Below are 23253 nucleotides of genomic sequence, written 5' to 3'. Positions count from 1 at the left end.
TAGGAGGAAGAAAGAAGAAGGACCGAGCATCTTCTAAAGAGTGAAAAAGCATTAAGGGAACATTGGAATATGGGGAGATAACATGTCGTGGACAACATTCTTGATTAATTAGTAGTAACTTGGCGCCTGTCTTGTTCCCGTTGCTTTTCCCCAATCTTTATCCCCAAATCTCTCTCTCTCTTACTCATACTCTCTCTCTGATACTACTACTACTACTTTGGGGGAAGATGATAGCTTCTTCTTGCTTCTCCGTGAAGCTGTCGTAGGTTCTGGTGGTCCTCCGCTTCTCTTTAATTTTTCCTCTTTTTGCCCAGGTAATGATTGATCTCTGGGTTTATGGGGTTGGAAGCTTTGTGGGGTTTAAATTCAAAGGTTAAATTTTTAAACTTGGGTAATTCACTGAACTTTTTATTATGAGTGAGACTATAGATTCGTCTTCTTGGTCTTCTTCATCTGAGTAATTTTAAATTAGTTATCAATTGGATTGTAATCTAAGTTGATTTTATTGTCGATACTATCAAAGTTGAATCCTTTCTAACTTATCAAATCAGGGTTCTCTTGTCTCTCGGTATAGATTAGCGAAGATAGTGGTGGTGGTGGTGGATCGAGGTTCTGGGTTATTAGGTTTCGTGATAAAAAGTTTGTGCTTTTACACATCTTCTGCTACTTTTTGGTCTGACAGATTCCTTTTTCTTTTACTAAACAAAGCAACTTTTTTTTTTAATTTAGCATTTATCGTCTCTTTTCGATGATATCTATTTTATCGGAGTGTATCTCATCTTGCTTCGGAGTGAAACAAATCATTTTTTTTTGTGTGTGGTCGGATTGTGTTGTTTGATTGCAATCTCTTTCAGAGAACTTATGATTTGCTCTTTTTTTCAGTTTAAGTACTTCTCAAAGTTTGTTCTTTTTGATGGATGGTGTAAAAGCTCTTTTGAGTTGACAGATACTTATCATCATATTTGGGCTCAGTTTATTTTTAGTAGGATTTAGAAGATCATGGCTCAAAGGAGAGGACCTGATCCGCCTCCGCCCCAGAGGCGGATTCTGCGGACTCAAACTGCTGGTAATCTTGGAGAGGCTATGCTGGACAGTGAAGTGGTGCCATCGTCTCTTGTGGAGATTGCTCCTATCCTTCGTGTAGCTAATGAAGTTGAAGCTAGTAACCCGCGTGTTGCTTACTTATGTGAGTTGAAAAAAATCGCCTGATGATGTGGTTTTCTCATCTTAAATGATCTTGACAAAATCCATGGATGTTTCTCTCAGGTCGGTTTTATGCGTTCGAGAAGGCACACAGGCTTGATCCTACATCAGGTGGACGTGGTGTTCGCCAGTTTAAGACTGCGCTTCTTCAACGGTTAGAACGGGTGAATATCGTCGCTTCATTTACTCTGCTTGAGTTTTTCCATCTTCTTCATGCTGTTGTCTTGCCAGGGGATTATGTGTCATTTTGCCTTATGTTTTAAATTTTTGCAGGAGAATGAAACAACTCTTGCAGGAAAGCAGAAGAGTGATGCACGCGAGATGCAGAGTTTCTATCAGCACTACTACAAGAAATACATCCAAGCTTTGCAAAACGCTGCTGACAAAGCTGACCGGTTTGTGTTTGATGGAACTGTTTGTTCAGCCAAATCTGCTGGAATTCTATCTTTCTGTGTTTCTCATTTATACTACAAATTTGTTTTACTTGTAGTGCTCAACTTACAAAGGCATATCAAACTGCTGCTGTTCTCTTTGAAGTCTTGAAAGCTGTTAATCAGACAGAAGATGTGGAAGTGGCTGACGAGGTAAAGCTGATAGTAGATTATATCTCGTTGGGTTTAAATCTCTTGCTTCTGTTCTTATGCAGGTTCTTAGCCATGCTTTCATGGAAACATCTTGATACTCTCATGAATTGGGTAACTAAATTATTAGCTCACTTCACTTGTTTCTGTTCATCCTTTTTCGTGCTTGTAGATTTTGGAGGCTCATACAAAGGTGGAAGAAAAAAGCCAAATCTACGTGCCTTACAACATTCTTCCTCTTGATCCTGATAGTCAAAATCAGGCTATAATGAGACTTCCTGAGGTTAACCAAACATTCAACTAACTGTTTCGATTGTCTTTCGTTCTTTGAGACAAAATTAAACATCTGCTTACTGTTCTGCAGATACAAGCTACAGTAACTGCACTTCGTAACACTAGAGGCTTACCATGGCCAGCAGGTCACAAGAAGAAACTCGATGAAGACATGCTTGATTGGCTTCAAACTATGTTTGGATTTCAGGTGATACTAGTGAATATCCTGTTTTAGTTTAGTTGACGGACAATTTCTCACTGTGCTGATTGATCCAAACCTTTAAATGGCAGAAAGATAATGTTTCGAATCAAAGAGAGCACTTGATTCTGTTACTTGCTAATGTCCACATTCGACAGTTTCCGAGACCTGAACAGACACCAAGAGTATGTATTCTTTTGAACTTGGATATCATGTTTCCTTGCTTGTCTAATTCTTCTGTATCTGCACTAACGGCCAAAATTACTATTCCCGCTTCCAGTTGGATGATCGCGCATTGACTATAGTGATGAAGAAACTTTTCAAAAACTACAAAAAGTGGTGCAAGTATTTGGGTCGGAAGAGCAGCCTTTGGTGAGGCTTCTCCTTGTAACACCTCATTTTGTTCTTTCTTAGGAATATAGAAACATATGTAGCATATACTTTGGATTTATACGCCTTATGCTTAGTTATCTGATTATCTCTCCTTTTCCCGCTTGTAGGTTGCCGACGATTCAACAAGAGGTTCAGCAGCGGAAACTGCTGTACATGGGACTCTATCTTTTGATTTGGGGAGAAGCTGCAAACCTGAGATTTTTACCAGAATGCCTCTGCTATATATATCACCATGTATGTAAAAAAACAGTCTACCCTATCTATCTTAAGTAACCAAGTGGTGTATCATTCTCTAAAAAATATCAGTTCAGTTTAGCGAAGGGTTGTGATCAAATCGTGATCTTGACTAATACCTACTAATCGACTACTAAAATTAGAAGAAATCCAAACGTTATATATAGTGATGATGAGGCAATAAACCAGTGCAAGGACTTAGTAATGCTTAATTTGAGTAGGATTTTTTTTGCTACCTGTGTCTAACTCCGTGTTATATGATTTTCTGAATTTGTTCAGATGGCTTTCGAGTTGTATGGAATGTTGGCTGGGAGTGTTAGTCCAATGACAGGGGAGCATATTAAACCTGCATATGGTGGTGAAGATGAAGCCTTCCTGCAAAAAGTAGTTACTCCTATATACAAAACAATAGCAAAGGTTGGTTGCTTCGAGTTTCAAGTCTTGATCATTTTGTCTTCTTTAGCATTCGTCCGATCCATTTCCTTCATAGTCATCTTCATATTTGAGCACTATAGGAAGCAAAGAGAAGTAGAGGAGGAAAATCAAAGCATTCTGAGTGGAGAAACTACGACGACTTGAATGAATATTTTTGGTACAAGGCAGTTGATCGTCTCGTAACATTCTGTAAAACACGTCTTTTTACATTTCTTCATGGTGGAACTTCATGTCTTTAAACTTGTTAGGTCAATTCGGTGCTTTCGGTTAGGGTGGCCTATGCGAGCTGATGCTGATTTCTTTTGTCAGACAGCTGAAGAACTTAGACTTGACAAAAGTGAGGTACGGATAGAAGAAACTAAATGATGGCTTTCGTTATTTTGATTCTTGTTTACAAAATAGTTTGAATTGTTTTCTTATAATTTTTTTGAACTAAGTGTTTGATATCAAACTATCTCTCAACTTGAACTGTTCATAATGTCTGTTAGAGTAACTTACAATTTTCTAAACTTTAAATTGTATTTCAACAAGTCATGAGCAACGTTAAGTAGAAGAGTTCCAACTGTTCCATTAATTTTCTCAAGTTTTGTGTATCTAGAATTTCATAGTTGATGTTCACATTGCTGCAGAATAAACCCAAAACTGGAGATAAATGGATGGGCAAAGTCAATTTTGTTGAGACACGCTCCTTCTGGCATATATTTAGAAGTTTCGATAGAATGTGGAGTTTCTATATCCTGTCTTTGCAGGTACGACTAATTAGTAAATTTAATTTCCAAACTTGTATTTTCTTGACCGGTCATGTAATCTGATGTTTTTTTTTTTTTTTTAAGGCAATGATCATAATTGCTTGGAATGGATCTGGGGATTTGAGCGGCATCTTTCAAGGTGATGTGTTCCTAAAGGTTTTGAGCATCTTCATTACGGCAGCTATATTAAAACTTGCACAAGGTAATGATTCGTGAACTTATACCACTTTCATGCGGTTCATTTTCTTATTCTTCTCCCCATAACATCCATTTATATTTTCATGCTGTAAGTGAAGGGAAATTGATCATCTCTAACTAGTCTCTGAATGCTTGTGACTTTCAGCTGTCCTTGATATAGCTCTAAGCTGGAAATCAAGACATAGTATGTCATTCCATGTGAAGCTCAGATTTATCTTTAAGGTAGTTGCAGCTGCAGTATGGGTTGTTCTCATGCCACTAACGTACGCATACAGCTGGAGGACCCCTTCTGGTTTTGCGCAGACTATAAAAAACTGGTTTGGGGGACACCAAAATTCCTCACCTTCATTTTTCATTATGGTCATTCTTATCTACTTATCCCCAAATATGCTCTCTACGGTGCTCTTTGCGTTCCCATTTATCCGACGTTATCTTGAAAGGTCTGACTTTAAAATAGTGATGCTGATGATGTGGTGGTCTCAGGTATTTTATCCATATATCTTATCTTTTATAAATAGCCAGTCCGTGAATGCTAAATAAGAAGGTGACTAATCTTTATTTTTTGTTGACACAGCCAAGACTGTATATAGGGAGGGGTATGCATGAGAGTGCATGGTCACTTTTCAAGTAAGATTGTAAAACTTGAGTTCTATGGTTGAAATTTTGATTGTTCTTACCACAATGCTAAACGAGGTTTCGTGGATGATATCTAGGTACACGATGTTCTGGGTTGTACTTCTATTATCGAAGCTTGCATTCAGTTTTTATGCAGAGGTACTGCAATTTTACATATATTTAATCTGTTGTTTTATTAGTATAACAAGAGCACCATGTAAGGAGCATTTAAAAGCTGAAGAGATTCTGTTCTAACAACCACTGAGAAATTCTAGTGACCTTGTTTTAGTCCACAAATATAGATGTTTCTCATACTTTCCATCTTCAAACCAGATTAAGCCTCTTGTTATACCAACCAAGGATATTATGCGAATTCATATCTCAGTCTACCGCTGGCACGAGTTTTTCCCTCACGGTAATGCCTAATAGCATTTAGGTATTAGCACATTGCAAAATGAATTTTACTGAACAATCTAGTTGTTTTTTTTTCAGCCAAGAGTAATATGGGTGTGGTGATCGCTCTTTGGTCACCTGTTATTCTTGTGAGTTTTCAGATCTTTCGTTGCCGTATGCTTCCTTTTTATGGTCTCCCCCATCTATGCTCACTTTAATATGCAGGTTTATTTCATGGACACTCAAATATGGTATGCGATAGTATCAACTCTGGTTGGTGGTTTAAATGGAGCTTTTCGACGTCTTGGAGAGGTTCATTCTTGCTTTGCATACAAATTTTACAACGAAATGGAATCTGAAGTGGCATGCTCTCACTTACTGATATAATGTCTGAAAAGAAGTTTATTTCATTTGCAGATCCGAACACTAGGAATGTTGAGGTCTAGATTTCAGTCCTTACCAGAGGCCTTTAATGCTTGCTTGGTTCCAAATGAGACGAGTGAAACTCCAAAGAAAAAAGGGATTATGGCGACGTTCACTCGCAAGTTCGAGCAGGTCTGAACACAAGTCTTGTATACCAGTAAATGAAACATATGACAGGAACCAATATTTAGTGACAAATGTTTGTTCTCTCAAATCATTTATTTTGGATAGAGCTCCATTTCAAAATTTTGTTTTTTTTGGTAATTACAGATTCCATCTAGTAAAGACAAGGATTCCGCACGATTTGCTCAGATGTGGAACAAAATTATCAGTAGTTTCCGAGAGGAGGATTTGATTAGCAATAGGTTGAGTGTGCCTGAAATATCTCTCCTTATTTCAGTGTAATGATTGTTAAATCCTTTTATCCGGAGAAGACTTCGTTGATAATATTCATTAATATGCAGGGAGAGGGAACTCCTGCTTGTGCCATATTGGGCTGACCCTGATCTGGATCTTTTCCGCTGGCCACCTTTTCTGCTGGCCAGTAAGGTGAGTATGTATCTTGGTCTTAATTATGATCTTAGGTTGGATTTCTGTTCTTTATTTCTTTTTAATTATTTGTGGCTAAATGTTGTAGATCCCAATAGCTTTGGATATGGCAAAAGATAGCAACGGAAAAGACCGTGAACTGAAAAAGAGATTGAGTGTTGACAGTTACATGACTTGTGCAGTCAGAGAGTGCTATGCCTCTTTTAAAAATCTCATAAATTTTTTGGTGGTTGGAGAACGAGAAGGACAGTAAGTTTTACAAATTAAAATTGTGTTTTGACTCGGAAAATACGTTTTACTTTCCTAATCTATTGGTCTTGTGCAGGGTCATAAACGAAATATTCTCCAAGATTGATGAGCATATAAAGAACGAAACACTGATTATGGAGTTGAACTTGAGTGCTCTTCCTGATCTGTATGGTCAGTTTGTTCGACTAATTGAGTATTTGGTAAGTCTTGTAGCCTTGCCATGTTGAACACCTCTGCAACATTAGCATGAATTTAAAGAAATAACTGATAGGAGTCTACTTGCCACAGATGGAAAACAGAGAAGAAGACAAGGACCAAATTGTAATCGTCTTGCTAAACATGTTAGAAGTAGTGACAAGAGACATAATGGAGGAAGAGGTCCCTAGGTAAGATCATTTGAGATGGGCTTTCTGCTGATTGGTTTGATGAATGTTGTTTGAAGCATACTCATTTGGAGTTTTCTTTCCATAGCATGATGGAGTCAACCCACAATGGAACTTATGTCAAGTATGACGTAATGACTCCTCTTCATCAACAGCGCAAATATTTCAGCCAACTTCGATTCCCAGTGTACTCTCAAACAGAAGCCTGGAAAGAAAAAGCAAGTGTCCTCTTTAAAATTCGTCTATTGGTTCATCCTTGTTCCGCAATAGAGGTGTTTGATCTCTATTGCCTACGGACCTTCTAAGTTATTTTCCCTCCCTTTTCTCATTGTGCAGATCAAGAGGCTTCATCTTTTACTTACTGTCAAAGAGTCGGCTATGGATGTGCCATCCAACTTGGAAGCTCGGAGGCGTCTTACTTTCTTTTCTAATTCATTATTCATGGAAATGCCAGATGCACCCAAAATCCGCAACATGCTTTCATTTTCGTAAGTTCCATTCACTTTCAATTTAACTTTTTGGTCATATTTATTTTGCATGTTCATTTATGAATGGGTGTTATTGATTGATAAATCTTTCTAATTCCATCTTTCCCATGAGAAGTGAAGAAGTAAATATACAATACCCATACATAATCCTATTGTCTCCCCTTTTTGCTTTTCCACAGGGTCCTAACACCATACTATTCAGAGGATGTTCTATTCTCCATTTTTGGTTTGGAGAAGCAAAATGAAGATGGAGTCTCTATACTATTTTACTTGCAGAAGATCTTTCCAGGTTTCACTTTGTCTTTTGTTTTCAAATGTCTTGTGCCACTATAATTGTGTTCTGGATATAGTTCCGTAAACTGAGTCAGTGGTTTACCTTAGATGAGTGGACAAACTTTCTGGAACGAGTTAAATGTGGCAGCGAAGAAGAACTCAGAGCAAGAGAAGAGTTGGAAGAGGAGCTTCGTCTGTGGGCATCTTACAGAGGCCAAACACTAACGAAAACTGGCATGTAGCTTTTTTAGTTCCTTTCTCAGGGAAACTGTGCTTCACGTTTTAGCTGCAGTATATTTTGTTTTGCTGTATGTGTTGTGCCTGATTTATCTGATTTTGATCAACCAGTGCGAGGCATGATGTATTACCGAAAGGCTTTGGAGCTCCAAGCCTTCCTTGATATGGCAAAGGATGAAGGTGCCTTAGGAATCATCGTTATGATTTATCTTTCATTCATGGAAACTGCGAAAACGTTACTAAAACTGCTTTTGTTTTGTTTAAGAATTAATGAAAGGGTACAAGGCTCTCGAGTTAACTAGTGAAGACGCATCAAAGAGCGGAAACTCACTCTGGGCTCAGTGTCAAGCACTTGCTGACCTGAAATTCACCTTTGTGGTTTCATGCCAACAATACAGTATTCAGAAGAGATCTGGTGACCAACGTGCTAAAGACATATTAAGGCTTATGACCACGTATGTATTTTTTCATCATAATTCTTTACAGTTACGTCTTTCCCAGAGTTAAGCTTACCATTTATCTGTTGCAGGTACCCATCTCTACGTGTTGCGTATATCGATGAGGTCGAGCAAACACATAAAGACAGCTATAAAGGGGCAGACGAAAAAATTTATTACTCCGCCCTCGTTAAAGCCGCTCCGCAGACCAAAGCTATGGATTCTTCTGAATCTGTGCAAACGCTAGACCAGGTAAAGAATCAGGATAATTCGATGAAAGCTGTCTAGAACATATTAAATTTGGTGGTCAATTATTTCTGTGAGGCTCTCGAGTAACATAACAGATGAGGTTTTTCCAATCTATCTTCTTATGGCTTTTTTTGTGTTCTTCTCATTTGCATGATTTTTCCTGAAAACTATTTGCGGCCATATTGTTGTGTTCTGGTTTTGGAAACTGAGTATATATATAATTCATTCTGCAGGTCATTTATAGGATTAAGTTACCAGGACCGGCAATACTAGGAGAGGGAAAGCCGGAGAATCAGAACCATTCGATCATTTTTACTCGTGGAGAAGGGTTACAGACAATAGACATGAATCAGGTGCGCACCTACCAATTTTTCATTTTTATCTGGGCTGAGTTACCGAGTTAATCTCATAACGCGCATAGTTAAAATATTGATCTAACCATTCGATAAAACAGGACAATTACATGGAGGAAGCTTTCAAAATGAGGAACTTGCTGCAAGAATTTCTTGAAAAGCATGGAGGTGTAAGAACACCTACGATACTTGGACTTAGAGAGCATATTTTCACTGGAAGGTACCACAGTATGACTTGTATAGTCAATTTGGTCTTCGTGCACAAAATGATTTTTTAATGTCTTGTTCTTGTGGCAGTGTTTCTTCTCTTGCATGGTTTATGTCAAATCAGGAAAACAGCTTTGTAACTATTGGGCAGAGGGTGCTAGCTAGCCCCTTGAAGTAAGTTTTTTAACATATCCCGTTTTGGAATCTTCTGAAGGGAGACCTGGATTTGTAACTTTCGTTTCAACTCCCCCAGGGTACGATTCCATTACGGTCATCCAGATGTTTTTGATCGACTGTTTCACCTTACCAGAGGAGGGGTCTGCAAAGCTTCTAAAGTTATCAATCTTAGTGAAGACATATTTGCAGGTACTTGGATCAACGCCTTTTCTCTGGTGAAACATATATGATCTGGCACCATACGTTTTCTCATGCTTTTGCTGTATTCAGGTTTCAACTCTACACTTCGTGAAGGCAATGTGACTCATCATGAATACATACAAGTCGGTAAAGGGAGAGATGTGGGACTCAACCAGATTTCAATGTTTGAGGCAAAGATAGCTAATGGAAACGGGGAGCAAACTCTAAGCCGTGATCTATATAGGCTGGGGCACCGATTTGATTTCTTCCGTATGCTTTCTTGTTATTTCACTACAATTGGATTCTATTTCAGTACCATGGTAGGTCAAAAATTCTTTTATTTCCTGATTTTATGATACATGGGAAGTTTATATCAGTCTGAAATAACATGAACATTAACTGTACTCTCTCTTACAGTTAACTGTGCTTACGGTCTATGTATTTCTATATGGCCGGCTGTATCTTGTCCTAAGTGGTCTTGAAGAAGGGTTGAGCAACCAGAAAGCTTTTCGTTCAAACTTGCCTCTTCAAGCCGCACTTGCTTCTCAATCATTTGTGCAGATTGGTTTTCTAATGGCCTTACCTATGATGATGGAGATAGGACTTGAGAGGGGATTCCATAACGCCTTAATTGATTTTGTACTGATGCAATTACAACTCGCTTCTGTATTTTTCACGTTCCAACTCGGGACAAAAACTCATTACTATGGTCGAACATTGTTCCATGGAGGCGCGGAGTATAGAGGAACTGGGCGTGGATTTGTGGTGTTTCATGCAAAATTTGCTGAAAACTATAGGTTCTACTCGCGGAGTCATTTTGTGAAGGGTCTTGAGCTGATGATTCTCCTCCTCGTGTATCAGATATTTGGCCACGCCTATAGAGGCGTAGTTACATATATTCTGATCACTGTTTCGATATGGTTCATGGTGGTGACTTGGCTCTTTGCTCCGTTCTTATTCAATCCCTCTGGTTTCGAGTGGCAAAAGATTGTAGATGATTGGACAGATTGGAATAAATGGATATATAACCGAGGGGGAATTGGTGTTCCTCCAGAGAAGAGTTGGGAGTCTTGGTGGGAGAAGGAAATAGGACATCTTCGACACTCGGGGAAACGTGGTATCATCCTCGAGATTATTTTGGCTTTACGCTTCTTCATCTTTCAGTACGGACTTGTGTATCAACTCAGCACTTTTAAACAGGAAAATCAAAGTTTGTGGGTGAGAGAGCTTACTCATCTCAGTTGCTCTTCTTATTTACTGAATCTCTTGGTTTTTCATAAAAACTGACTCTCGATGTTTCACAGATTTATGGAGCTTCATGGTTCGTGATCTTATTTATTTTACTCATTGTAAAGGTATGGTAACTAACTCCATGAACATTCATCTAACATTTTTGAGCTTCTTCTGTATAAGATACCGACAATCTTATGCTGGATCGAGATTGTTTTAAGCTGGATATAGCGGTTATTAAACTGAATGTAACTAATCACAGGGTTTGGGTATGGGAAGACAACGGTTCAGCACAAGCTTCCAGCTTCTCTTCAGGATCATCAAGGGTTTTGTGTTCCTCACATTTCTTGGGATTCTCGTTACTTTCATAGCTCTTCATCTTTTAACACCCAAGGACATCTTCCTTTGTATGCTCGCTTTCATGCCAACCGGATGGGGAATGTTACTGGTAAGTGTTCTCATTAAACTCCTCCTAAAAAAGGTTTTAAGATATATTTTGTGTGTTGTCTGGTTTGTGAGATAGGTTCCTACTGCAATTTAATCAAAACATTTCTTTGTATTTCAGATCGCACAAGCTTGTAAGCCTCTGATTCAACGGCTAGGATTCTGGTCATCGGTTAGGACGCTAGCTCGAGGGTATGAGATTCTGATGGGTTTGCTTTTGTTCACTCCCGTAGCGTTCTTAGCATGGTTCCCTTTCGTGTCTGAGTTTCAGACAAGAATGCTCTTTAACCAAGCATTTAGCAGAGGATTGCAGATTTCTCGTATTCTTGGTGGTCAAAGAAAAGACCGATCTTCCAAGAACAAGGAGTGAACCAATATAAGGAAAGAAACAGCGAGTGTGATGATGATATACACTTTTGTATATATATTGACACTATTAAAAGACAGTTATGCCTCTGTTACTAACTACGTCCCTTTGCCAAGTAATCTATGCTTCTTTCTAGGATTTGGTCGCTCTAATCCGTGATTTTGATTTGGTTTCGGTTCGGCTTACTTGGTTTGTTGAAATCTTCGGTTTTATGAAATAGCTATCAAATAGTGTAGAATAGATCGGTTCTACTTTGGTTTAAAGTAAAATTGATTCGATCCGGTTCGAACCGTTACAAACAAAATTGGGTATATGAGCGAGATCCCTGAAATTGTAGTTATTTTCAAAATGATCCAAAAAGGAAGAATACCAAACCGGTACAATTCGGTTCGATTACTAAACCGGTCTCTCGCGTTTCAACTCGTCTTCTTTGCCAGTTTCCAACTTTTCCGCTTCTAGTGTCGAAATTTTCATGATTTTCCCGCAAAACCCTTTCTGGGTTTAACCCTTTGCAGTGAGCGTCACATCCGTACCTTTGTCTTCCCCAATTTGCTGGTATCTGTAATCGCCGAAGGTGAAAAGATGAGTACGGTCGATAAAATGCTGATCAAGGGTATCAGAAGCTTCGACCCAGAAAATAAGAACGTCGTCACTTTCTTCAGACCTTTAACCCTAATCGTCGGTGCCAACGGTGCCGGCAAAACTGTAAAACTCTTTTAACCCCAATTTCGCCCCCGTATTTGAGTAATCTATTTGTTTATTATTATTTCGTGATTTTTTGACTACAGACGATTATAGAGTGCTTGAAGGTATCTTGTACAGGAGAGTTACCACCGAACGCGAGGTCTGGTCAAAGCTTTATTCATGACCCTAAGGTTTGTTTCCTCTAGATTCTCAGTTCTATTGTTGTGATTTATGCGAGCTTTTTCAATGAATGTGGAATTCAGTATTTTGATAGGTTGCTGGGGAAACGGAGACAAAAGCGCAAATTAAGCTGAGATTCAAGACAGCTGCAGGGAAGGATGTGGTATGTATAAGGTCATTTCGATTGACACAAAAGGCTTCAAAGATGGAGTACAAGGCAATTGAGAGTGTGCTTCAAACCATTAATCCTCACACTGGAGAGGTTGCATTTTTTTCTTCTTGCTATCAATCTTTCATTTAGTTTCTTCTCTCACTTTTTTAGCTATGTATTTCATATCTTGGTTTTTGTTTGAAGGTCCCGAGCTTAGTGTGTTAGACTATCTATATTTCCTACAACGTTAGTGTTAGACTATCTTTAGACTAGGAGAAATGATTTTACTATTGCTTTGTTTTATATTCCTCATTATTCTTGTATCTGTTCCATTGCAGAAAGTATGTCTCAGCAACAGATGCGCTGACATGGATAGGGCGATACCAGAGTTGATGGGTGTGTCCAAAGCTATTTTAGAAAACGTCATATTTGTGCATCAAGATGAGTCTAACTGGCCACTGCAAGATCCTTCTACTTTGAAAAAGAAATTCGATGACATTTTCTCAGCCACCAAGTATCACCAAGATTTCTGTTAAAACTATCACTTCCTTGCTGTATTTTTTGTAGAAGAAACCGATTCCAGAAACTGTAACGTGTGTTCAACATGAAACAGATATACAAAGGCGCTGGAATTCATTAAGAAACTTCACAAGGATCAAGCTCAGGAAATAAAAACTTTTAAGTTAAAGTTGGAAAATCTGCAGACCTTGAAAGACGCAGCTTATAAGGTATGCTAGACATTAGCTTGTTTGACATTGATTTTTCTTTTCATTTTCAGTATCCCTGGTCACGGACGCAAAATGTTGTTTTTGTTAAGTCAAAAGGAACAAATTAACACTGACGCAAGATTGATTTAATTCTGTAAAATGATTATAGACTAGTATTGTATACATATAGTATGCATGTTCTTAGGCTGTGTGGGCTATTCTTATGCCATGATACTCATACTTCCTATACAGCTTCGTGAGAGCATTGCTCAAGATCAAGAAAGGACAGAGTCTTCTAAAGTTCAGATGTTGGAACTGGAAACTAGCATTCAGAAAGTCGATGCTGAAGTTCATAATAAGGAAATGATGTTAAAAGATCTGAGAAAGCTACAGGACCAAGTATCAAGAAAAACTGCCGAGAGGAGCACCTTGTTTAAGGAGCAGCAGAGACAGTATGCAGCATTACCTGAGGAAAATGAAGGTTTTCTCTTTTACTATCACAATGTTAAGGCCATTTCTTNTCAGATGTTGGAACTGGAAACCAGCATTCAGAAAGTCGATGCTGAAGTTCATAATAAGGAAATGATGTTAAAAGATCTGAGAAAGCTACAGGACCAAGTATCAAGAAAAACTGCCGAGAGGAGCACCTTGTTTAAGGAGCAGCAGAGACAGTATGCAGCATTACCTGAGGAAAATGAAGGTTTTCTCTTTTACTATCACAATGTTAAGGCTATTTCTTGGGGTTCTTCTTTTGGGTGCTCACTGTTACAGATTGAGTATCACCTTCTTTTGGGTATTTTTGTTATACAGATTGAGTCCCTGCATTTGTATGAATTTTACTTTTGCCTTTCTGTAGATGTATCTCACATTTTGTTATTCTTCTTGTAGTTTAAACTTGTTAATTTTGCTGTTCAGATACCATTGAAGAATTGAAAGAATGGAAAAGCAAGTTTGAAGAAAGAATTGCTCTTTTGGAGACCAAAATTCGAAAAATGGAGAGAGAGATGGATGACACACAAACTACAATTTCTTCGCTTCACAATGCAAAAACTAACGATATGCTGGAGATCAGCAAGCTACAAACAGAAGCTGAAGTAATTCTTAATAAGCTACCACATAGTTAAATATTATGAGTTCTCTCTCCATTTGGTTTAACATTTTTCCTTCTTACTTGCATAGGCTCATATGCTGCTGAAGAATGAAAGAGATTCTACCATCCAGAATATTTTTTCTCGTCACAATTTAGGAAATGTTCCTAGTACCTCCTTCAGCACTGAGGTTGTTTTGAATCTCACAAATCGAATAAAATCAAGACTGGGTGAACTTGAGATTGACTTGCTTGATAAGAAGGTAGACATATTATCTCCAGAAATTCAATTGTGTAGTGCATATGTTGACATCATTAGAGATCTTGACTGTCATCTCAGAAATCAAATGAAACTGCTCTAAGTACAGCTTAGGATTGCTATATGGATGCTAATGATCGTTGGAAAAGTATCGAAGCTCAGAAACGAGCTAAAGATGAAATCAAGGTGTGGTTCACCATTTGGAACTCTATCCAAATCCTCCACTAACGAGTCTAATGTTTAACTCTTTTACTTTTGATGGTGACTTGTGCAGATGGGCATATCAAAACGCATAGAAGAGAAAGAAAATGAGCGTGATACATTTGAATTTGAAATTTCCTCCGTGGATGTTAAACAAACTGATGAAAGAGAGAAACAAGATGGTACTTCTTTCTTCCCTTGACTTACTTACATGATTTTGGTCTTGATGACTTTGCCCTTGGTATATGTGCCTTATTTTGCCATCATCTGCATTTGCACAGCAACTTGAGCTTGAGAGAAAGAGTAAACAGAATTCTGAAAGGGGGTTTGAATCCCAAATAGAACAGAAACAGCATGAGATATACAGCATGGAGCATAAAATTAAAACACTGAATCGAGAAAGGGACGTTATGGCTGGTGATGCTGAGGATAGAGTGAAATTGTCTTTAAGGAAGACGGAACAGGAGAATCTTAAGAAGAAACACAAAAAGATGTGATCTCACTAACCAATGCTGTTGTCAGCTTATTGTTTTCTTTCTTTTTATCAATCCATTGTTTTCACTCTCTAAAGCTATTTACCAGAATAGATGAGTGCAAGGATCGAATTAGAGGGGTGCTGAAGGGTAGATTGCCACCCGAGAAGGATATGAAGAAGGAAATAGTTCAAGCTCTGAGGTCGGTGTTTTTACTTAACTTGTTATTTTATGGCGATTCTGAATGAATCCTTTATTAATATAAGATCTCGGATCTCAAAAAAAAGAAGAAAGCTTGCTACTTCAGGTGTTCAAATTGTTCACATCTCAAAAAATTATTTGTATTTGTTTTATCTTTGGTTTAGGTCAATTGAAAGGGAATATAGTGAGCTGAGTTTGAAATCCCGGGAAGCAGAAAAGGAGGTCAACATGTTGCAGATGAAGATACAAGAAGTAAACAATAGTCTATTCAAGCATAACAAGGATACAGAATGTAAGCACTGGTGTATAATTTGAAGTTAGATATCTATTGGCCAGTTCTCTGACTAGCGCACTAAGTTGTGAATAAAATTCTCTTGACAACTTTCTCAGTGGTACCAATTACTAGACAATGTTATTATAGAGTGTCATCTATCACCCCGTTATTTGATTTTCTTTTCTACAATGTACCTTAGTTGACATTTATAACACAGATGATAAATCCATTGTCAGTACACAGTGCATCATTAGAGAATATATATGCACTTAATTTGACTTGAGTATTTTATGCAGCAAGAAAGAGTTACATTGAGTCCAAGCTTCAGGCCTTAAAGCAGGAAGCAGTTACCATTGATGCTTATCCCAAATTGTTGGAGTCAGCTAAGGAGAAAAGAGATGAACGTAAAAGGTTTGTAATCAAAACTGGCGACTGTTTCCATACCAGCCCGCACCCCTGTCTTGCACTCAAAAGCGTAGTTCTGTTTCTGGTCTGTGTTTGCAGAAAGTATAACATGGCAACTGGAATGCGCGAGATGTTTGAACCTTTTGAGGAGGTAGCACGTTCACGTCATTTGTGTCCTTGCTGCGAGCGCACTTTTACATCTGACGAAGAGGATAGCTTTGTTAAGAAGGTTACACAAACTTTCCCCCGCTGTTTTTGCATTATGATTCAAATTATTTTATGTTTCTATAATAACTGTATGTCTCTTTATCTGAGTATGTAAATTTCTCTTCAAATACAGCAAAGGGTAAATACTTCAAGCACCGTGGAGCATCTTAAAATGTTAGCAGTGGAGTCTTCAAATGCTGACTCTGTATTTCAGCAGCTGGACAAACTACGGGCAATTTTTGAAGAGTACTCGAAACTAACTAGTGAAATTATTCCTCTCGCTGAGAAAACTTTGCAAGAGCATACAGAAGAGCTGGATCAAAAGTCTCAAGCTCTCGATGATGTGAGTTGGGGATCATTAGTAATTTTTTTGGATATAACTAATTTGCAGCCGCAAAGTTTATCAGATACATTAGAAGCCTTGCTGTTTTCTGCTTGCTTTGTTTCCTCTTAATCATGTTCTTATGTTAGCAAGCTGGAAAATCTTAATTCCAGTTCATAGCATTTCAAATCATATATGTGTATGTCTTCAGGTATTAGGAATCTCAGCCCAAATAAAAGCTGACAAAGACTCAGTTGAAGCACTGGTGCAGCCCCTGGAAAATGCTGATAGGATCTTTCAGGAAATCTTGTCCTACCAAAAGCAAATAGAAGATCTTGAATATAAGCTCGATTTCAGGGGTCTTGGCGTTAAAACTATGGAATAAATCCAATCAGAATTAAATAGCCTCCAAAGCAGCAAGTAAGTATGCAGGGTGAAACATATTTCTCTTCATTGGACGTTTCTTAGTCTGGCAGACCCATTTTTTCCAATATTTTCTTCCTTTTGTACCCATGAACAGGGATAAATTGCACGATGAGCTGCAGAAACTTAGAGATGACCAGATTTACATGGAACGTGATATATCATGCCTTCAGGCCAGATGGCATGCAGTAAGGGAGGAGAAGGCTAAAGCAGCCAATTTGTTACGCGACGTTACAAAGGCAGAAGAAGACCTAGAGCGTTTAGCCGAGGAGAAAAGTCAACTTGACCTTGACGTGAAGGTGCGTCTTATGATACCTTTTTTTTATTGTTTTCTACATGCATTTCTGTGCGTCACTATATCAAAGTCCGTTGTTCATTGGCGACTATAAAGATCATGGATGAGAGTACTACAATGGGCGGAATGTGATAAATCAGATTAGCGAATCATTGTCTTTCTGATTAAATTTGCTTACTAGTAATGCAATGCAATGCAACACAGATATGTAGAGAATACATAATAAATGGGTAACAATAACATCCTCTCGAATTGTATGGTATAGTGCTTGTAACTGTTTAAGTTTTTTTCGTATTTGAAAAGTATATATTTTGTGCATTCGTTGAAATGTGTTCAACTAGTTCTTCGAAACATGAAAAAGTAAACTTCAGTCTTCTGTTCCTATTCTTGTTTCAAAATTTCTCTGTTACACCAAATGTAGAATCCTTGAATTTATTGTTCATTTCATTATTTCAGTATTTGACCGAGGCACTTGGCCCGTTGTCCAAGGAAAAGGAGCAGTTGCTGAGTGACTACAATGATATGAAGGTTAGACGTAATCAAGAGTATGAAGAACTGGCTGAGAAAAAGAGAAACTACCAACAGGAAGTTGAGGCATTACTCAAGGCCAGTTCTAAGATAAATGAGTATGTTCTGCTAGCCAAAGGTTAATTCATTACTATCCTGTGTACCAGATATGCTTACAACTGCTTCACTAGGTATCATGAATTGAAGAAAGGAGAGCGCTTAAATGATATTTTAGAGAAGCAGCGGCTGTCCGGAACTCAGCTTCAGAGCTGTGAAGCTAGAAAGAATGAACTTTCAGGTGAACTGAACAGAAATAAAGACTTGATGCGGAATCAAGATCAACTCAGAAGAAATATAGAGGATAATTTGAACTACCGGACAACAAAAGCAGAAGTTGAGAAACTTACACGTGAAATTGAATTATTGGAAGAGCAAATATTGAATATTGGTGGGATTCCTGCAGTTGAAGCTGAAATGGTAAAGATATCGCGGGAAAGGGAAAGGCTTCTTTCAGAGGTAAGCAGATTCTTATATATAGATAGCAGTCATTCTGATTTGATTTTGGTGTCTATGGTTAGCTATTAATTTATTCTCTGTGATGGTAAGTGTAAAGATCTTGCATTTCTCCGATTTAAGTATTTAATATCCGAGGTAAGTTGGCTCTTTCAAATTTTGTCCTTTTTTCAAGAGCCAAAATATAAAATTTAGTAATGGTCATTTATAGATAACAGATTTTCTTCACTGAATACCATTACTCGCAGCTGTTAGCAACTGATATGTGTGAACGTCGAGTAACCCTGTGTTTTTGTGGATTATCTGAAGATAATTTATCCATCTAAAGGTTTCAGAGCCTATTTTATTGTGCTTAAAGAATAATTATATTTTTCCTGCAGCTGAACCGGTGTCGTGGAACAGTGTCTGTTTACGAGAGCAGTATTTCAAAAAACAGAGTAGAGCTAAAACAGGCACAATACAAGGACATAGATAAGCGGCACTTTGATCAACTGATCCAGCTAAAGGTTAGATGTTTACCTTGTGGCAATGCCTGAATGATCAACAAATTCCACTCTATGTTAAATTGACATTTCATTTTGGCCAGACAACTGAAATGGCAAATAAAGACTTGGATAGATACTACAATGCCCTTGACAAGTAAGCTTTTCTCGAGTCCTAATATAAGCTTCTGGCTAGTTGTTTTTCAATATACACTAAACCTTCAATCTGTAGTTTTTAAGATAGATTTCCATCTTATTGAATACATACAGAGCACTAATGCGATTCCACACAATGAAAATGGAGGAAATAAATAAGATTATAAGGGAACTGTGGCAGCAGACATACAGAGGTCAAGATATGGATTACATACGAATACACTCAGATTCCGAAGGTGCAGGCACCCGCTCTTACAGCTACAAGGTATGCTACAGAATTGACAACATGGTTTACCATTTGATCACCATTATCAGCATTGTGGTAAACCTTGTTTTTTCTTAGGTTCTTATGCAGACTGGTGATACAGAACTTGAAATGAGAGGAAGATGCAGCGCAGGTCAAAAGGCGAGTTGTTTTTAAAATTGCTCTTGTAGAAATGTCGTTATCTGTTCAATAATCTTTTAAGTTTCGTTGTTTAACTCAGGTGATCACTTTCTTCTTCGTCTTCTCCTGCAGGTTCTTGCTTCATTGATAATAAGGTTGGCTTTAGCCGAGACATTTTGCTTAAACTGTGGAATATTAGCCCTTGACGAGCCAACTACAAACCTGGATGGGCCCAATTCAGAATCTCTTGCAGGAGCTCTTCTTAGGTAAGAATTACGATCCATACCTTTAATGACTTATGATGATGATACATGGGTACATAGAATTCCTCTTACATAGGAATTTAACTATTTAAACACTGGAATCATTATTATGATATTTACCCTGCCTTTTCCCTATAATGTTGTTACACATTTTAAGACCATGTCTCTCAACATTGGATCACATTATGTCATTGCATTCTCCAGGATCATGGAAGACAGAAAGGGCCAAGAGAATTTCCAACTAATAGTCATTACCCATGATGAACGCTTCGCTCAAATGATTGGCCAACGGCAACATGCTGAAAAGTATTACCGGGTCGCAAAAGATGATATGTAAGCAAAACAATTATTGCTCTCATCTCTTCTTCTTTCTGTTCTTGGTTTTCCATTCACTCTGAATCTACGATCTTAAACTTCACAACTCTGTGATTTTCTCAGGCAACACAGCATAATCGAGGCTCAAGAGATCTTTGATTGATAAACTGGTTACTTTCTCTATAAACCAGCATAACAGGTTTAGCTAATATTTAACGGTAAGTTCATCTTTTCAAAAGGCTGTTTGTAGCTTTCTTGGCTCCGCTATTTACAACTCTACCTATCAATCAGATGTGTGCAAAATTTTCAATTGAACCCTTTTAAGTTATGCTTTTTGTAAAGAGATGCAACATTCCAAAGTCTGTTAATGGTTTTGATATCTCAACCAAGTCGCTTCATATCTTCAAAACTTGGGTGTACCGTGTACGTGAATGGGTCCCCATGCCATCGGCACCTTCGGGGTTCCGCATCTTTTAAGTTACTTTCTGATCCAAGTCTCCTCCCTCCACGTGAAGTGTGAGCCCCCACCCTTTCTAACGTATGTGACTTACTCGGATCGGTAATTTTGTTTTTTTGTTGGTTAAACGGGATTTGAACACACAATAATTATACATCCTAATTATGGAATGAATCAAACAATCTTGAACAGTTTATATCAGTCTGATACATTTGTGTGTCTCTTACAGTTAACTGTGCTTACGGTCTATGTATTTCTATATGGCCGGCTGTATCTTGTCCTAAGTGGTGTTGAAGAAGGGTTGAGCAACCAAAGAGCTTTTCGTTCAAACTTGCCTCTTCAAGCCGCACTTGCTTCTCAATCATTTGTGCAGATTGGTTTTCTAATGGCCTTACCTATGATGATGGAGATAGGACTTGAGAGGGGATTCCATAACGCCTTAATTGATTTTGTACTGATGCAATTACAACTCGCTTCTGTATTTTTCACGTTCCAACTCGGGACAAAAACTCATTACTATGGTCGAACATTGTTCCATGGAGGCGCGGAGTATAGAGGAACTGGGCGTGGATTTGTGGTGTTTCATGCAAAATTTGCTGAAAACTATAGGTTCTACTCGCGGAGTCATTTTGTGAAGGGTCTTGAGCTGATGATTCTCCTCCTCGTGTATCAGATATTTGGCCACGCCTATAGAGGCGTAGTTACATATATTCTGATCACTGTTTCGATATGGTTCATGGTGGTGACTTGGCTCTTTGCTCCATTTGTAACATCCCCAAATTTAGTTGTGGGCCAGTTTGGAAACTGTAGCCCATTAGAAAAAAAAAACCCAAATGAAGGAAAATGATTAAACGACAAGGCCATGTCGTTTGTATATGTATCGTGGATGTATGTTCTTCAGCCGTCAAAGAGAAACGCAAACCTAACCCTAAAACCAGACCAGAAGCCACCGAGAGTGGGAGAGAGACATTGGAGCCATTTTCGTGTGGCTAAGGTGAGGACTAGTTGGTGTCTTCTACATATTCAGATGTGTTTGGATAGTTGCTTAGTCTAGGGTTAAGCTGAGTATACCTATATGTTACATAGTATATAAGTAACGTATATTTGATTGAGTGTATATCTTATTTATACGTATATATATATATATATTTATTATAATATATAAGAACTAGAATAAATATAGGAATAGAAAATGAATGTGTGATGATTGATATTGATGTGGTTGTGTGATTCGCATGTTGTGTGGTAAAATAAGTGTTTGAGTGTGAGGAGATAAGGTGCCAAGGGCACGTAGATGCGGTGAGCCACAGAGAGTCCTGCAAGGAGAATTCCTTGTAGTTGTGTGGTGGTCTACGGGCGCGGAATGCAGCTAGATCAGGATGGCTGACAAGCCGACGTGTGTGCAATGCTAGGAACAAGTGCAAGAGGCGCTTGGGGTCCGTAAGCATAAGCACGAGTGATTGATGCTAGGACGAAGTGCAAGAGACATGGAGGTTCCGTAAGCATGGTGCATGAAGAAGTGCGAAAGCATGAGGGGTTTGATAATGCACGAGGATAGCGTGTGTTGACACGTTGTATCCGACGGTTATGGGACGTAGTTCCATTTGTGTGTTGTGTGCGTATGTTTGTGTGTCACAGGATTTAGGACACAATGATTGCTGCTTGTCTTAGGTTTAGACTTTGGGATGTGTTGACACGTTGTATCCGACGGTTATGGGACGTAGTTCCATTTGTGTGTTGTGTGCATATGTTTGTGTGTCACAGGATTTAGGACACAATGATTGCTGCTTGTCTTAGGTTTAGACTTTGGGATTGTCTAAGCATATTTGGGTGTGGAGACTTCGGGAGCCCTAAGGCTTTCCCTCACTGAGTAATTATCAATTACTCACCCCTCTCTTTTTGCAGGTTAGTTAAGCGAAGTCTTAATTCTGCGTTGTTAGCTGGTGATTTTGCATTTAAAGAGTGTTTCGGGTCGGGCCAAGAAGTCAACCCATTGACCAGCTCCGGATATCGAGTTCGGGTATTACACCATTCTTATTCAATCCCTCTGGTTTCGAGTGGCAAAAGATTGTAGATGATTGGACATATTGGAATAAAATGATATATAACCAAGGGGGAATTGGTGTTCCTCCAGAGAAGAGTTGGGAGTCTTGGTGGGAGAAGGAAATAGGACATCTTCGACACTCGGGGAAACGTGGTATCATCCTCGAGATTATTTTGGCTTTACGGTTCTTCATCTTTCAGTACGGGCTTGTGTATCAACTCAGCACTTTTAAACAGGAAAATCATAGTTTGTGGGTGAGAGAGCTTACTCATCTTAGATTGCTCTTCTTATTTACTGAATTTCTTGGTTTTTCTTAAAAACTGACTCTCCATGTTTCACAGATTTATGGAGCTTCATGGTTCGTGATCTTGTTCATTTTACTCATTGTGAAGGTATGGTAACTAACTCCATGAACATTCATTATACATTTTGAGTTCTTTTGTATAAGATACCGACAATCTTATGCTCGATCGACATTGTTTTAAGCAATATTTAGCGGTTACTAAACTGACCCAATTAGGTTATTTTATGCCTGTTTGGATGAGGGAAGCCCAGCCTTAAAGAAGCAGAACCAACTTCCACTTCGTCCGGCGGCCGACTCAAGAAAAGAAGCAACTTTCCTTATCTTAGTTCATCTCATAAGGAAAGTTAATATATTGTGTAATCTATGAACATGTAATAAATAAGGAGAGACTTCTCCATTGTAAATAATCGAATATTGAATACAATAATTCAGTTCTCTC

At 38.4% G+C, this 23253-nt stretch overlaps 2 protein-coding genes and 1 pseudogene across 2 annotated transcripts; all 3 read left to right on the top strand.

Annotated features, from left to right (window-relative positions):
• On the top strand, positions 1–11522 carry LOC104786407 (callose synthase 2). Its single transcript, XM_010511822.2, has 43 exons — positions 1–314; positions 973–1186; positions 1267–1367; positions 1477–1598; positions 1694–1787; positions 1957–2067; positions 2149–2265; positions 2349–2441; positions 2537–2628; positions 2757–2883; positions 3163–3300; positions 3399–3475; positions 3567–3660; positions 3948–4067; positions 4152–4269; positions 4411–4748; positions 4840–4892; positions 4979–5039; positions 5214–5295; positions 5373–5422; positions 5499–5585; positions 5691–5828; positions 5967–6061; positions 6161–6245; positions 6334–6494; positions 6571–6694; positions 6783–6880; positions 6966–7095; positions 7214–7365; positions 7545–7654; positions 7747–7872; positions 7987–8055; positions 8141–8330; positions 8405–8564; positions 8795–8914; positions 9016–9134; positions 9212–9295; positions 9375–9487; positions 9569–9798; positions 9896–10696; positions 10783–10833; positions 10971–11156; positions 11274–11522. The coding sequence occupies exons 2-43, from the start codon at positions 1000–1002 to the stop codon at positions 11520–11522; spliced, it is 5853 nt and encodes a 1950-aa protein (XP_010510124.1). The 5' UTR covers positions 1–314; positions 973–999.
• LOC104786408 lies at positions 11985–20411 on the top strand (annotated as a pseudogene).
• LOC104786409 (callose synthase 2-like) lies at positions 20636–23253 on the top strand. Its single transcript, XM_019245260.1, has 4 exons — positions 20636–21230; positions 22499–22764; positions 22852–22902; positions 23031–23253. Exons 1-4 carry the CDS (start codon positions 20636–20638, stop codon positions 23052–23054), a joined length of 936 nt encoding a protein of 311 aa, XP_019100805.1. The 3' UTR covers positions 23055–23253.

This window comes from Camelina sativa, chromosome 5 (genome assembly GCF_000633955.1).
Source record: "Camelina sativa cultivar DH55 chromosome 5, Cs, whole genome shotgun sequence".
Lineage (NCBI taxonomy): Eukaryota > Viridiplantae > Streptophyta > Magnoliopsida > Brassicales > Brassicaceae > Camelina > Camelina sativa.
The sequence above is the reverse complement of the archived record's forward strand: the minus strand, read 5'-3'. Positions and strand labels throughout refer to the sequence as shown.

Bases quoted from the DNA above. Each gene is read 5' to 3' on its own strand.
- LOC104786407 (XM_010511822.2), top strand. From the start codon at position 1,000: ATGGCTCAAAGGAGAGGACCTGATCCGCCTCCGCCCCAGAGGCGGATT. The intron at 3,301-3,398 runs GTTGGTTGCTTC...TGAGCACTATAG, and splicing joins TATACAAAACAATAGCAAAG to GAAGCAAAGAGAAGTAGAGG. The intron at 9,135-9,211 runs GTACCACAGTAT...TTCTTGTGGCAG, and splicing joins GAGCATATTTTCACTGGAAG to TGTTTCTTCTCTTGCATGGT.
- LOC104786409 (XM_019245260.1), top strand. From the start codon at position 20,636: ATGAATCAAACAATCTTGAACAGTTTATATCAGTCTGATACATTTGTG. The intron at 21,231-22,498 runs TTGTAACATCCC...GTATTACACCAT, and splicing joins GACTTGGCTCTTTGCTCCAT to TCTTATTCAATCCCTCTGGT. The intron at 22,765-22,851 runs GTGAGAGAGCTT...CATGTTTCACAG, and splicing joins AGGAAAATCATAGTTTGTGG to ATTTATGGAGCTTCATGGTT.